This window comes from Symsagittifera roscoffensis, chromosome 4 (genome assembly GCF_963678635.1).
Source record: "Symsagittifera roscoffensis chromosome 4, txSymRosc1.1, whole genome shotgun sequence".
Lineage (NCBI taxonomy): Eukaryota > Metazoa > Xenacoelomorpha > Acoela > Convolutidae > Symsagittifera > Symsagittifera roscoffensis.
In genome coordinates, this window is record NC_087065.1 from 11,526,031 (window position 1) to 11,542,303 (window position 16,273).

At 38.0% G+C, this 16,273-nt stretch overlaps 2 protein-coding genes across 2 annotated transcripts in view; both read right to left on the bottom strand.

Moving 5' to 3' along the window:
* LOC134845160 (mucin-19-like) overlaps window positions 1–16,273 on the bottom strand; it is a 581,930-nt gene that overhangs the window by 152,720 nt on the left and 412,937 nt on the right. The gene's annotated exons all lie outside the window — the stretch shown is intronic.
* LOC134845161 (ubiquitin-like-conjugating enzyme ATG3) overlaps window positions 2,358–16,273 on the bottom strand; it is a 426,844-nt gene continuing 412,928 nt past the window's right edge. Inside the window, exons 7-10 of the mRNA XM_063862043.1 lie at window positions 15,419–15,544; window positions 12,627–12,859; window positions 12,331–12,458; window positions 2,358–2,990 (exon numbers count right to left, since the gene is read on the bottom strand). Coding sequence (XP_063718113.1) covers window positions 2,792–2,990; window positions 12,331–12,458; window positions 12,627–12,859; window positions 15,419–15,544 — 686 coding nt within the window. The 3' untranslated portion in view covers window positions 2,358–2,791. The remainder of the gene's footprint in view (window positions 2,991–12,330; window positions 12,459–12,626; window positions 12,860–15,418; window positions 15,545–16,273) is intronic.

Here is a 16,273-nt window from a genome sequence, read left to right on the forward strand (position 1 = left end):
TAGCTCAACAAACTTTAAGTAGGGTGTTTTGTCCAAAAAAAATTGCATATTGTTTAAAAATTGTTTTTAAATAAAAAGTTGGTTTTTTATATAGTAAAAATGACCTTTTTTTTGTATCAAACAAAAATAAATTAATTTATACAATATTTTGGAGAGTATACCCTTTTTAAAGTTTGTTGAGCTACGTAAGGTGCTCACTTTGATATAATTATGTCTGTGATCGACTGGGTATTTTTGGCGTAATTTTTGATTAACTAAAAAAAGCCGAAATGACCCATTTTTGGGGTAAAATTTCGGACCCAAATTTCGCAAAACAATTTACACCATTTTAATTCTGCTAAATTTCTAAGCAAGTTTTGTCTTCATAAGTTTTCACCTAAACTCAACCCAATTTGAACAAAATGCGTTTTAAATTTCAAGTTTAACGCGTTTTGTCAGGTTAATTTAAATCAGCACTGTACTGCCGTGTTCCACAAACTTGACAAAAGAATTACTCAAATTTTCTACTTACGCAATTTTTTGCACATATCTTAGCTACCATTAGGTTCAAAGTAACAAGTGTCTGTGAACTCCGATTACAAGTCACTTGTTCTCACAATAAAAAAAACATTCAGAATATACCAAAAATATTTGACAAGAAGCAAAATGGACTTGAATACCACTTCAGATACATTAAAAAATTAGGTTGGAAAGCAAGGAGACATCAAATGCGATGAATTGGCTAGCTTGCCAAAAAAATCAATTTATCAACTAACTGGTTTTTTTGCTAAATATGATGGGTAAGACAGGTTGACAGCATGAACGCTCATTACTTTAAAAAATCGGAGCTACAAAAAATTCAATTAAGAGGAATAACTCAAAATAACTATCAATTTTGGTAATAAAAATTTGAATCTACATCTCTACATCATGGGCGGATCTAGGATTTTTTCTCGGGGGCGGGGGGATGTTGGGGCATCGGATTTTCGAAAAATTTTCGAAACTTGTGTTGACCTTTTTTTAAGTCTACCAAATTGATTTTTCGAGCTCTCCCAAAGCACTAAAAAGAAAGCCCGTGTTTTGGCGCGCTCCCCCCTCAAAATTAGTATATATTGGCGCCAAAGGCGCCTTGAGAACATTTTTAGGGTCCGTTACCAAAAATGAATATTTAAAATAGTACAAAAAGGAACTCTTTGGGTCGGCAGGGGGTCGAATCCCTGAGGGGGGGGGGGGGGCGCCTGCACCCCTAAATTCTCCCCTGATCTACATTAAGCTCATGCTGTGGAAACTAAGCCTCAAAAATCTAAGCAGACAGGTATTTGACCAACAACTACGGAGTACTGTAACAACAACCATTAGATTGACTTGGATTTTTAAAGAATTGAGAATATCAGCCCGTTAATATTGCGCACATGTATCTGCCCAATGATTCAAAATATATATTTTTTGTTAAACAGGATGCTTACCTAAAAACTCCTACATTCAGATTTGATAACTCTCGATAACCGCAAGCTTAATTAGATGAGGCAGACTCATTTGTGAAGAACTTTTGAACCTCGCGAAAAAATGCGATTTTTTAATCAGAAAGAAAGCAAATATATCGAAAACTTCAATATTTATATTTTAATAGATTGGGACATCGTTGACACACAGGCAAAAAAATCGTACTTTTTCGCAAAAAAACTGACTCGATTGATGAGAACACAAATAACCCCGGAAAAAATCGCGGGTTGTCTACCAGGGGCGGATTTAGGGGGGGGGGGGACGCCTTTCTTTCAGGGATTCGACCCCCTGCCGACCCAAAGGTCCCCCCTTTGAACTTTTTTGAGATATCCATTCTTTGTGACGGACCCTTGAAATTTTCTCAAGGCGCCAATATATACTATTTTTGAGGGGGGTGGGGGGGGGGGGGGGGGAGGAGTTTGTTTGATTGCAGAAAAAAAAATACGATTTTTTAGTCAAAATTGTCCAAAAAGTGCTTAAAAACGCTTTTTGGTGTTTTTTCAAAATTTTGCCTGCGGCGCAGAAATATTGGCCGAAACGGACTTTTTAGAGCTTTGGGAGAGTTTGAAAAATCAAATTGGTCGACCTAAAAAAAAGGTCAACAGAATTTTCGAAAATCCGCCCCCCTCGTGAAAATCCTAGATCCACCTCTGTTATCTACCCTGTTTCGCAAAGGTTAAATTTCAAGATTCCTTATTTTCATCAATCAACGCCCTGATAGACTTCAAAAAACAAATAGCATTCACTTTGATTACCGACACTTTAGCTATGACGGTGACGACATTCCGGACGAATTGAACACAAAGAAAAACCGCAAGACCTAAATCAATGCGTAAATTTAAGTGGGATGAAAAAACCAGATATGAAAATATTTTAATTAGTCGTATTAAGCGAAAAATGAAAGTATGGAATTAATTTGCTCTGCAAGAACGTTACCTTATACTTTGTCAAAATAATTAACTGGAAATTAACCATCCGAAATTTCACGCCTTGGCTTGCTTCCAGTTTTGAAGACACAAAATCCAGTTAATATTTGAATATTTCAAAAATAGCACCAGTTTGGATGAAATAATATTATCAATATTATTCAAGGACATCGATTTCAAAGCAGCTCTATAAATAACGCCACTATAAAGCTCAGATAAAACGTTTACTCGGGTTGTCCTCTTGTTTTATACTCAATATGACCAGACAAAATTAAGAAAAACTCTTAATAATGCAAAATATACAACATATAAAATAAATATATCAGACAAGGACCACGCGTTTAGTGACCCCATAGACTCATCACAGTTTCTCTAGCAACAGATCATGAGTTTTTGATGCCTGCTGCTCCTGATGATGAGGATCCAGCAGAGGACATGTTGAAATTCCTTGTGTAGTCGTACTCGATGGTGGGGATGACAGCCTGGACGAACTTAAGGAACACTACTAGGTACATATGGACACCAATCTCTCCACCTCCTTCCTGCACTGTCTGAAGAATCTTCTTCATTACGTCTGCGTGTCTAAATAAAAAAAAACAAATCAAAACATGGGCAATAACAATTGGAAACGTTTCCCAGCACTCAAGCAGAAGAAAAAATGTTAAACTTTTTTTAATAAACCCTCGAAACGCAAAGAATAAATATATCATGTTAAATCTCTATAATTTTTTTGAATATTTCATGATCGAAAATTTTTTTTTTGATTAAACTAGTTCAATTAGAGAAAACTGATTGAATACTAAATTTTTCTGTCTGGGGGAAAAATAAAACAATCTTGCGCCATTTCCGCTTTATCAATTGGATAGCGTAATTTGCCTTGCTTTTATCAAATAAATTTGAATTTAATTTCAGAAAAAAGTCAAATCGCAAACAATCAAATTTGACATAATCGAAATTTAATACTTTTCCCTGAAAAAAAAATCATCCACATTACGACCAACATAAAAGCCTTTACTACTTTCATTGACACTTTATAAGTACTACTTACTCCATAGTGGGTAACAAACAATGGAAAAAAGTGTTTTATTTCGCAAACAAAAACGCAACCAAATGCAGCTCTAAAAAAATGAAATAAGAAAAAGTAGGCTTTGAATAAAAAAAATACTTTTGCTGTGTTAGATTCCAACCTCCAACTTTGAGAATTAGAATCTCACATACTCACAGCTGCGCTACAGGCCCTTGAAATTTTTCGAAGACTAGTCACTTATAAAGCAGCTGCAGATGCTAAGAAATTGATAATGCTATGCAGCAAAAATGCCACCAAAAAAAAACGTAAGGCAGCAACACTTTGCAAGAAACTGGAAGAACTTTTCATGAAACAAATTGGAAACTATAAAACTAAAATGTGTGTAAATTGGGTACTTCAAAAAATTAGCGAGTTTTCATCATTGTGCTGTTGTATAAAAAAGATAAAAAAATTCGGTTTAATTGATGAAATGAATATCCATCACCTGTTCTAACTTATTAGTTATCGAATTTCACAGCAAATTTTATAAAGCTGTCTGTGGTACCGCAACTGCTACTGCAATTGCAGTAACTATGCAGTAATCATATAGTGGCCTTGAACGTGCTATTCATATTGTTATCTGTAAATTATAGTATCTTATTATAAATAACCAAGGTCAACACTATACGACCTTTATTGAAAAGATAGAGAGTTATTCTCTCTCAGATCTGTGACTCTGTGCACAGTCAAATTCGGAAACTAACTAAAAGAAAAACAATACGGTTCAACGGTTTAGTTAATCCTTTGAAACCAATTCAGTTTTCATCATAGAACCTCAGAGGTTCTGTTAGTTATCACATGGCGCAGTCAGCAGGATCCGGTTTTACAGCGCAAGACAATAGGACCGATCTGGTAATCCCAGTATTCTGGGCATTCGCAAATTCAGACCCACCCTGGAGTTTTGAAACATGGCTAGATCAGTTCCTATTAGCTGTTACGGTTAAAGAGAATGTGGATCCAGAAATAATGTTACAAGAACCTAAACCGGTATTAGAAGAACCTCTACCAACTCCTGAACCACCAGTGCAAAACGAGGATGCGCCTGCAGTAGCAGAAAGAGAAGCGCGGAACAGATTGGCTCGAGATAAAGTGGTTCAAGAAAACGAAGAACGGATGCTGAGAGGACCTAGAGTGGGACACAATGTATTCTATCACGAAGTTGGAAAACGGTTGACATCGAGATTATTCCTCGCTTTGGGAGCGGAAGGGAAGAAAAAATTTATTCAAAAGAATCCTCACACAGAAATATCTAAACTGGGGTTTCGCGATATAATCGGTATAGCCAAGGTCTCATTTGAGAAGACGAAATGTTTTACCTATGAGAGATACAAACTGTTCACACGATCCCATGAATCGAATGAAACGCTGGAATCGTTTCATGCGGCACTGACTGAACAAGCAGCAAAGGCCGACTTGGGAGCTTTGGAAGAAGAATTGGTAAGAGACTTATTTATCTCCAGAATGAAAAATGTTGTCCTTCAAGACACATCAACTTTCGAAACGTTTTCTCCCGAAGAAGTCCTAAAGCGTGCGATAAAATTTGAACATAGCAAACAAACCACTCAAGCATTCCAAAAATCTTCATCAAGCGCAAACAACTCAGGATTGTTTTCAAATACACAAATGAAGATCAAACAAGAACCAATTATGGCAATCGGAAACAAAGGGTATAACTCTAAACGTCAAAATCAAAATAGAAGAAAACAGTACGAAAATAAGAATACTCAGAAGGCTAAAAGAGATCAAAAACAATGCACGAGATGTGGTAGAGCGTTTGGAGAAAATCATTTGAAAAATTGCCCGGCAATAGGTAAAACATGTAAAAACTGTAACAAACCCAACCACTTCGCAAAAATGTGTAAGTCTCAGCAAGTTAACGAAATCGCAAATGACGATTCGAGTTCAGAGGAAGAGTGCAATTTAATACAAACGTTTGACTCATGCGACGAGTTTGAAATAATGACCGTAGAGGAAGAATTCACCTCCATTTCAAACATAGAAATACATCAGCAAACGGGTGTTAGAGAATGTGCATAATGATGAAAAGATTCAGAAGGAAGTGTGAACGAAAAAATCGGACAATATTGAAAAAATTGAAATTCGCAGGAATCCAAAATTTCATCAAATTAAAGCACTGCATACTAGGTCTAGATCTTTAAAGTAAACTGGGAATTCAGACCACCCAAAAATCAGCTCCAACACGAAGATCCAGGTTTGATGTGCTACTGTGCGAACAGCTAGAAAGCTGGAAGAATTTCTTTTATATGAAGTTCAAAGATCTATTTGATAGACAAGGGGAATCAAAAAATCACACGGTGAGTACAAAATTTAAATATCCTTTGTGCCCGATTCAAGAGAAAGGTAGGAGAATTCCTATACACATCCAGGATAAAGTACAAACAGAACTAGACAAACTGCTAACAGAGGGACACATTGAAAAACTAGATAAATGTACGAGCGATTGTTTTATTGCTCCAATTGTTATCACAGTCAAAAAAGACAATTCTATTAAATTAGCCTTGGACGCCAAACCCATTAATAGGCAGTTGCACAATAATAAATATCAGATGCCCAATGTGGACGAACTGATCGATGGTGTTAGCCAGATTATCACATCAGCATCAGAAGGCTCTCTTTATTTCACCGGGTTGGACTTAAAATATGCCTACAGTCAAATAAGACTAACTGCGGAAACAGCAAAACAATGCAATTTCAATATTGTAGGAGGTAATGCAACGGGAACATACAGATTTCTGACAGGTTTTTACGGGCTGGCAGATATGCCGGCTGAATTCCAAAAAGCGATGGACAGAACACTAAACCACTCGAAAAATACCTTGTTTCTTGGACGATATTCTAATTGTTTCTAAGGGGGAAGCTAAAGATCATGAAAAATTGGTTCGCAATGTGCTGCAAAAGCTGGATGATGAAAATCTCGCATTAAAAATTTCGAAATGTGAATTTTTTCAGCCTGCAGTGAACTGGTTAGATCATAATTTGTCGATACACGGTATAATACCAAAAATTACGAAAACCGAGGCTATTGCAAATCTCAAACCCCCCAAGTCACTAAAACAACTCAGATCATTCATGGGTAGCATCAATCATCTGTCGAAATTCATCCCAAATGCGGCTAGTTTAACTGAAAAACTTAGACCACTACTGAAAGAAGAAAATGAAAAAAAAATGAAAAATGTTCGTTTACCAGTGAAAAAATTTGAGTGGAACGATCAACACTCATTAGCTTTTGAGGATATCAAAAAGGCAGTTGCTAATATCGCTTTATTAAACTATTACGATCCATCAAAGCAAACTAGAATAAAGTGCGATGCAAGCCATAGTGGTCTAGGGGCTACTCTGGAACAATGGTCTCACCAAAACGAGTGGATACCGATTGCATTTGCATCCCGGTATTTAAATTCCCAAGAAAAAAAAATATTCTACCAATGAACTCGAACTGTTAGCAGTAGTTTGGGCGGTAGATCGCTTCAAACACTACTTACTAGGGAAAGAATTTGTCATAGCAACTGACCACAAGGCGTTAACATCTGCTTTGGGGGAACATAGATCGAATAAAACGTATCAATCTCGACTAACCAGGTGGGTTGACCGATTACTACCTTACCAATTTAAAATTACTCATATTCCGGGAAGGGATATGGGTATTGTTGATTATCTGTCAAGAGAACCCAATGGGGAACCATGGCCGGAATCGGAACTGGATGAGAGATTTGAAGTGACGTCTATTGAAAATTTCCATAAAGCACTCGACTGTTTAAGCAGTCGGTTTAGTGAAACAAAACAAAATAGCGCTATCAACATTCTAGAACATTCTAGAATAACAGGAGAAACTAACTACTGTAAAAACAGCTCATCACGCGGTTGCTATGACAACCAATTTGTTCAAAAACGGACAAAGCTCGACCGGAACGAAAACGGTCAAAACTCAAGTTTTCAAACAAATCAGAATCAGAAAAACACATTGGACAAATTAGCTCGTGAGAAACAGTTGGTCGATAACTCAAAATTTAACACAATTTCTATCAAAAAAGATACTTCGAATTTAAAACAATCAGCGGATTTCACGGAGGCGGCGTTATCAAAAGAAATGGAGAAAAGCAATACAGGAAAATCAAAGAAAACGTTAAACAGACAGAATGGAGATCGGAGGGAGGACGAATTAACAGAACAAGTGACGGAAACCACCTTCTCCCGAACAAGGATGGTGAAGAGAGGTGCTGCGTGCAGTAGGCAAGAGTCAGACGACTCCGAGTCAGATGTACCCCAGGTTGAGTGGAGGACAGTAAGAAAACCAGTCAAGTCTAAAGGATGTAAAGAAATCACATCCAGAAATGCAGCAGGAAATAGTGAAACAACTCTGATGTCATTTTGGGACCTCATGGGGGCAGAAAAACCAAATAACCCAAAAAGCTTACTAGAATTAGAAGCACGGACAGTCTTGGACGATCTTAACAGAAGTGATCAGTCATTGGAATTCAATACCCAGAGAGGAAATCCCCAAATCATTGAAGTGGACCTTACAGCTGAAAGCCCTTCGGAAAGTCCAGAAGTCAGCATAATTAAGAAGGAAAAAACAGGTCAAGATTCCAGAAGAAGCAGATCGCATCAAAGAGATATGAGTACAGAAATCTGCCTTGACAACCTCACCAAGCTGTTTGATAGAAGCCTCTTAGCGGAACTGATATCAGAGGACGCTTGGATGGACAGATTGCGGCGGGTGAGTGAGAGGAATGACCGATACAGCTTCGAGTTGATGGGCCCGTATACTAATCCTCTCTGGCATCAACTCTCAGTCGTGGACGACTGTATACTGGTTGACAACAGACTAGCTGTTCCGGAACAATTGCGCTTGGCAGTGCTGAAGAGGATCCACCGCGGTCACCCAGGTCAGGAAGCGATGCTTGATGTGTCAAAATACCTGTGGTGGCCGCACATGCACAAGGATATCGTCAATCTTGCAGAGGAATGCAGAAGCTGCACCCGCTACGGTAAAAATGCAAAATACATCATACCAAAAAATGCTACAAAGCCCCTTCCACTGCTGACGCAGCCGGGTTAAGAAGTTCAGTTAGACTACGCCGGTCCACTTGAAGATTACAAAGGAAAAAAATTTATCTGTTGGTAGCAATAGATAGGTATTCAAAATTTCCGTCAGTAAAAATCACTAAATCAACAGGGGAAAGTCATCGATAAAATTTCTTCGCTCATATATTGATATACATGGGATACCCGAATCAATTAGAACTGATCAATTTTCCGGGTTTAAGGGTAAATCAATGAGAAAATTTTGTTCCGACAATAACATGGAACAAAAATTTTGTCCAGTTGGAGACCATCGCGGATGCGGTTTAGTGGAACGCACTATACAAACTATCAAAAGAAGGTTGGGAGTAATGTTACTCGATGAAAACGTAACATCAATAAAATTATGCCTCAGAACGATACTTCGTGACCTCCGTTGGAGTAAACAGAAGACAATTAAAATGTCGCCATTTGAGGCTCATTTTGGGAGATTGCCAAAAACAGAATTTAAAATTCTCAGTGATAGGTTTTTACGAAACTCTGATCGTTTAGATAAGGAACACCTGGAACGTTCAGCTCTGACGGCCTCCCAACTCAAAAAGCGAATCGACCAGTCTCGCGATACTCTAAAGATTGTCCGAAAAGGACAAAACAGCCGAGACGTGAGTCCACTATTCAAACAACAAGAAGACTTGGCAAAGGATCGGGCAAGAGCGCGGGCCCTGAAAGAGCTTCTAGAAGCCAATGCCAGATGGAATCAAACACGACGCGATACATCTGCTAATGACCTAAGGCGTACGGTGGACGAGACGAGTACCATTAACCCCGAATTGCGCAAAGAAATGCTGTATTCGTGGGAACGTGGGTTCATTGAAGACAAGCCAGAAACCATCTCCAATCAACGCCATTCGTCACCAATCCTGATTAGAAAGGACGAGGGGAGGAAAAGCGGTAAGGCTCTTACGAAGCCATTGAAGGGAAGAGTCGTGGCCGAAACGCCCTCCACTCTCAAGACAGCAGCAGGGTCCATATACCGAAAGAGTGACATTGCCAAAGTTAAGGCTGCTGTTCAAGACAAAGAAAAAAAAGCAACAACAGGCGTTCCCCAACAGGAGACGAGCCTAAGAATAAGCAACAGAGGCAATTGAAGCGACAGTCCGACGAACAGGACGAGGCCGAAATTAGTCAGTCGGACGAGGAACTACTGCTAGAGCAGCCAAGCACAGATCCATCTGATGCAAAGCGGAAATTTCAAGACAGCCCGTCGGTGGTCACGTCAAAGGACATTCTGCAAGGCGGTGGCCTAAATCTAGCAGTCCGAAGATCAAAGCCAAACTTGGCTGGCCCATTCGCTAAAAAACCCAAGGCAAAGGTGGACACAATCCCAAAAGATGCACAAAGCACTTTACAAAATAAAAATGCTGCGACGGCAGCAGTAGTGCAAGAACCTCAAGCGGAAGATCAAGCGTGCTCGTCAAACACAAGAGACGTACCAAATTCGACTTCTACTACACACTGCAATACGAGAAACAAGAAAGAAATCTCACGCAATACATCTCCAGAAACAATTCTAGACACATTCAATAGTAAAGATCTATCGGCAAATGACTGGAATCGGTTAGCTGACCAAGTACTCGAACGCGGAGTACAACGCACGGCGGCAGAGATATTGCAATCTAAAGAGGACGCGGAAGTCGAGGAAGAATCTATGAATCCTCCGGGGTTCTCGGATGAGTCAGAAGTTGAGGAAACAGCAGTTCGTAAAAGCGGAAGAGCCAAGAAGGGGCCAACCAGATACGGAAATCCGATTAAACATTCGGTAAAGTCAATCTCGTATCAAAACGATCTATTAGATTTAAACCGAGCCGCACTCGAAGCATACCGAATTAAGTTAGCGAACTTCAGACCCGGTGCGTCGAATTCGGTGGAAACCAAATTTGGTCTGCTTGAGAAGCACCTTTTCAGAAGAAAGTTTGGCAGCGAGGCTCTCGACATAAACCGATCGTGGAACGCGGAGTGGCGAATCCCACTAAATTTCGAGGAAGAACACGAGGAAAGAGATGGAAAGTGATTACAAATCAAAGCTAAAAAGAATAAAACTCCTTAAACTGAGAATTGAAACTCCTATTCATTATTATTAAAAATTTGATAACGTATTATAAAATTTTTCTTGGCCGAGGGGGTATGTGGTACCGCAACTGCTACTGCAATATCAGTAACCATGCAGTAATCATATAGTGGCCTTGAACGTGCTATTCATATTGTTATCTGTAAATTATAGTATCTTATTATAAATAACCAAGGTCAACACTATACGACCTTTATTGAAAAGATAGAGAGTTATTCTCTCTCAGATCTGTGACTCTGTACACAGTCAAATTCGGAAACTAACTAAAAGAAAAACAATACGGTTCAACGGTTAAATTAATCCTATGAAACCAATTCAGTTTTCATCAAAGAACCTCAGAGGTTCTGTTAGTTACCACACTGTCAATGTCGCCTGCTGCAACAATGCCACCAAAAAAGTAGCATTAAAATTTGCGCTTTGGGTTGTTAAAAAGCAGCCCTGTAGTATCACAATACGCTCACAACCACAGGCCTCGATGATCCAACTCGACTACCCTCACAACTGTGGCTCTGACGCTAACAGAACCGAAACACTGAACACTCATAAGCGGAGAACACAAGCTATTAAGCAGCAAAAACTATGCAGCTAAATGTTTACCAAAAATGACACTGTTTTATGCTAGTTCGGTTGGAAAAACATGGACTCGTTTTTTAACATAATGCTCGCATACTCGGTTGTGTACTCAGCGGTACCGCGATAACTCGCAACGAAAGACAAATCATACAAATAGACAACTCGCAAGGTATGAAAGTTAGTTTACGTGGTATTGTGTGGGTGAATCTGGACGGTTTTGGTTTGATAATTTGAAAAGTGCAATTAGTTATTTGTTTTGCGAGTTGTCTCTTTAGCGAGTTAACGTTTGCGAGTGGTCTAATTACGATTAGAAACGATCAGCATGCTCATTTTTCAATCAAATACCACTCAAAACGAGTATAATTTAAACAAAGCCAGCATACAGTTCAACTTTTGTATTTGAAATTTCGAATTTCAACTTAGAGAAATAGTATATGCCCTTAAAGCGTTTTGAATTTCAGCGTTCAGATCATTATTAAATCATTATTGACGTTTTTGGATAAAATTAACTCAATTAGAGAAAGCTGGATCAATATTTAAGTTTTTATACCGCTGGGAAATCTGAAAATTAAAATCCACTTTCGAATCGAAGTCGATCACGTTTTATGTGACCTTTCCGCTTTCATTTTTGGAGAGCACAATCTGCCTACCTACCGTTTAGCAAATCCACTTGAACTGAACAGAGTGAAAAAGTGCATATAAATGAAAAAGTGAATATATACCTAAATGCACTTGTAAAAGAATTATTTTGTATGAATGCACTTATGTAGTTATTAGAGCATTTTAATACTTTTCCTGAAAACAAACCAAAAAGAATCATCAAAACCAAAATTTGGCTAAAACAGGGACTTTTTAATGCTTTGGGAGATCTCGGAAAATCAAATACGATCGACTTAAAAAAAGGTTGAGAAAACTTTGGAATTTTTTTTGAAAACCCGCCCCCCCCCTCGAGAAAATCCTCCCCAGATCAGAACCTAAATAATATCTTCACTTCGTTCAACAACTCTTAATAAAACTCACAACTCACCAGCCTTCAATTTATCTTCTATTACCTTGTCACATAAAACAATTGCGCAAGGAAAACTCTTTAAAAAAGGTTTCTTATTTAGTACCTGCAGGGGTGTACGGAGGCCATAGAAGGTGCATTTAGGTTAGGGTGGGATTCCATGGTCACTGTCTGTTGTGCATGCTCCGCCGAGATGTCCTCAAACATCTGCCCCTTTGTTAGGTTTTTGCGCTTCTAAACAAAAAATAACGTGCATTTGAACAGAGATTACGTAAGGAAACACTTTCAAAAAAATGCCTAAAAACTATTCTGATTCAATTACAAGTTTTCTGTTTGGCAAAATCCTGACTATTTTAACTAGTTTTTAAATACAAATAGCTAAACGGGATCAACTAAACTTACCTCGTCGTAGCCGCACAGCCACAGTCTCGGGGTCTGATAGTATCGATCGTACGTGATCATTAGGTCATATGTTCTCGTGGTCACAATATCAGCCCCTGTCCCCTCCCCACTGCCCCCTGACTTCTCCTTCCCTTCTCCCTCCCCATCCGCAGCACTTCCCTCGTCTCCTTTTCCTGCCGATGGTCCTAAGTTGGGATCATCGTCCTCGAGATAAGAGCCCCCCTCAACAAATTCTGCAACAACACAAAACTATCTCACTACTATTTTTTCGAAACTTAAACCTTAAACACACGCTAACACACTAGAGGACAATTTAGCTTTTAATCTCTGAAATTTCAATTTTTTAGAACCGTTTTGTGCAACATTTTACAGGACTTTTAACACAACTTTTTAGAGGACAAAGAGCAAATCAGAGAAACCTTTTCTTAAAATATCAAAATTTGGTTTCAAGGAGTTATCAGGTGTATATGTATATATGGAAGATGGGTTTTCATCATCTGCAAATAATTTACATAGGAGTGAACTTTTTCTCCAATACGCGGAGTATATTTATGCGATCTGACCTGTTCATTGTGAAAACTTCTTGACTCGTTTTTTTCACAATTTCACGCGGTTTGTAATAGCGAACAAAAAAGTTAAGACTGACAGAAATTATACTTAGAGTTTTAACAAAATTTTTACATCGACCGACAGCAAATGATCCGAACTACCCTCTCTAAAAGTCTCAGTTTTTATTTTGAAGCACTTGCTAGTTTTTCCGGGTCTGAAAATGCCAGTTTTCACCATCTGCATCAACTTTTTCACACAGTGGCGAAGTATTGCTCCGCAAACACTAGCGAGAACACGACATAAACGAGCTCTATCAGCAAAAATTCGGCTACGTCCAAGATTCAAAACTGTGACTCAGAAATTCAGAGCCCAACGCTAACCACTCAGCCACGGAAGCTTGATAGTTACCAAACATCGGACACAAATATGCAATTTCTAATGCTACAGTGAAATTTCCAAATAAATGAACACTTTTAATGAATACCTTTACTTGCGAGTTAGATTAGAAAAAAAGGAAGGATCGGAATAATACACTAAACTGATCGCTGGTGTAAAAAACGCATGAAAGGGTAAGAAACAGCCGCGTTTAGAGAAGTTGTCACACTGCACAGTTCAATTTTATCGCTTAGAATGTTTCAAATTGCATTAAAATGTTTTAAATTGATCTTCCACATTTTTTTCTCCGCATATTCGAGAAAGAGTTCACTCGGATGCACAACCTGGCGCAGACAGTGAAAACTGGCATTTTGAGACCCGGAAAAACTGGCGAGTCATTGAAACCAAAGTTTAGTAATTTCATAGAAGGTAGGTGTTTCAATTCCCAGTAAATTTTGTCCTAAATCAATACCCTTAGTCTTAGATTTTGCGTGTAGTTTTTGAGAAAAAAAAAACGTTTCCAAAAACGTTCAAAACTTTCGAACCGGACAATTTCTATTGCCATAACTTTGTTTTTTTTTTTAATGAATACCTTTACTTGCGAGTTAGATTAGAAAAAAAGGAAGGATCGGAATAATACACTAAACTGATCGCTGGTGTAAAAAACGCATGAAAGGGTAAGAAACAGCCGCGTTTAGAGAAGTTGTCACACTGCACAGTTCAATTTTATCGCTTAGAATGTTTCAAATTGCATTAAAATGTTTTAAATTGATCTTCCACATTTTTTTCTCCGCATATTCGAGAAAGAGTTCACTCGGATGCACAACCTGGCGCAGACAGTGAAAACTGGCATTTTGAGACCCGGAAAAACTGGCGAGTCATTGAAACCAAAGTTTAGTAATTTCATAGAGGGTAGGTGTTTCAATTCCCAGTAAATTTTGTCCTAAATCAATACCCTTAGTCTTAGATTTTGCGTGTAGTTTTTGAGAAAAAAAAAACGTTTCCAAAAACGTTCAAAACTTTCGAACCGGACAATTTCTATTGCCATAACTTTGTTTTTTTTTTTAAAAAAAAGGGCAAAGTCGTTTTTGCACTAAGGATTCCTGAGACCATTTTTTTCGATTGAGCCTTTAATCTAAGATTTAACAAGGCAAGTTAGTATTAGAGAAAAGGAAGAAGTTTCAAAAAACGGTCAAAAGTTGGAAACTCTTTAAGGCCAGTAACTGTTTTTCTCAAAAGGGCGTAGTAGCTTTTGCATGGGTAATGCCATAAAATGTTTTTTCTTAAATCCTTTATCTCAGATTTGGCAGGATACTTTTCGAGAAGAAAAAAACGCATAAAAAACTGGGCTAAAAAATACGCTCAATGAAATTTTCGAAGGCGGTAGAACGTCAAGTTAAGTGAAAAAGAGACTAATGAGGCATGGAGAGAAACAATGGAGTAGCCGGTCTTTATATTGGTACTACTTTTTTAAAGAATCGACTGAGTAGTTCGAGAAAATTAAAAATTTTGCGAAAAGAGCAAAAATTATACAAAGCCTCTCAAAACATAATTAAAAAACCAAATCCCGTAAATTTTCTTAATACTAGCCATAAAAAAACTAGAAACAAAAAATAATGCTATGAAGTACACGTGAACCAGATATAATGCTAAGAAGTCACTTTTAGGAGCACTATTTACTTGCGACTTGGTTGGAAAAAAGTGGATACCGTAAGAAGACACTAGGCTCCGCTTGTCTAAATAGTGGGGTTAGAAAAAAGTCGCTTTGTAACATGAAACCACGCTGCATTTGTGTAAAAAACGGAGTCAGAGATAATGTTCAACTTATTGAATAACGTTGCTTTAAAAAACGTTGAAATTCAATTGACCTTCTAAGTCCACTGCTTCTTCGTCGTCGTCATCTGCAGGTGCTGAATTTGAGTGAGGCGCAGCTCTACTCTCATTCATTCCATTGCTACTAGTCCCACTGAGTTGAACTGCTTCTGAGTTACTGTCTAAATTAAATTTGGTCATAACGATAAGTTGGCAATGGACACTCTGCCCATTGTATAACCTAGCCAATAGCCAGAGGGTAAAATTTCAATAAACGCAGACTTAAAAAAAACAAGATTGACATTTTTTCGTAAGTTCTTTTAACTTCCGAGTTTAAGAAAAAATTTGGCATTAAAGCTCTTTGAATTTCAGAAAATATTATGATTGACACGTTTTGGATAAAAAAATATTCCAATTTTAGGGAAATGGATCAGTAGGGAAATTTTTTTTTCCACTGGAAAAAAAATCAAAATTCACTCGAAACCAAAACTCGTTCACATTTTTTGCGCCACTTCCGCTTTTATAACTGAAGAGCATAATTTGCTCTCTTTTAACAAATGAATTTGAATTGAACTTAAAAAAATCAACAGTCAAACTGTAAAAAACAAACTGGGGGTCAACATATTTTGAAGACTTTCCTGAAAAAATAGCATCACGATCAATATAAGTTTCTTCACTACGTTTATTGGCTTTTTATGTTTCAACATTCTGCGGGATAAAATTAAATGGCAGGTTCACGGTTGTTTTTAGAGGAAAAAATCATCGCCCTGATTTCAATGATACGATTCTCTTCTGCTGGCAGTAATTAACCCAAAAAGTACATTGAATTTGTCATTAATTTCATCAATTTACGGCAATGGTTTTTTTGCGGAAATGGAGCAAAAAAACGTGAACGAGTTCTTGTTTTGATT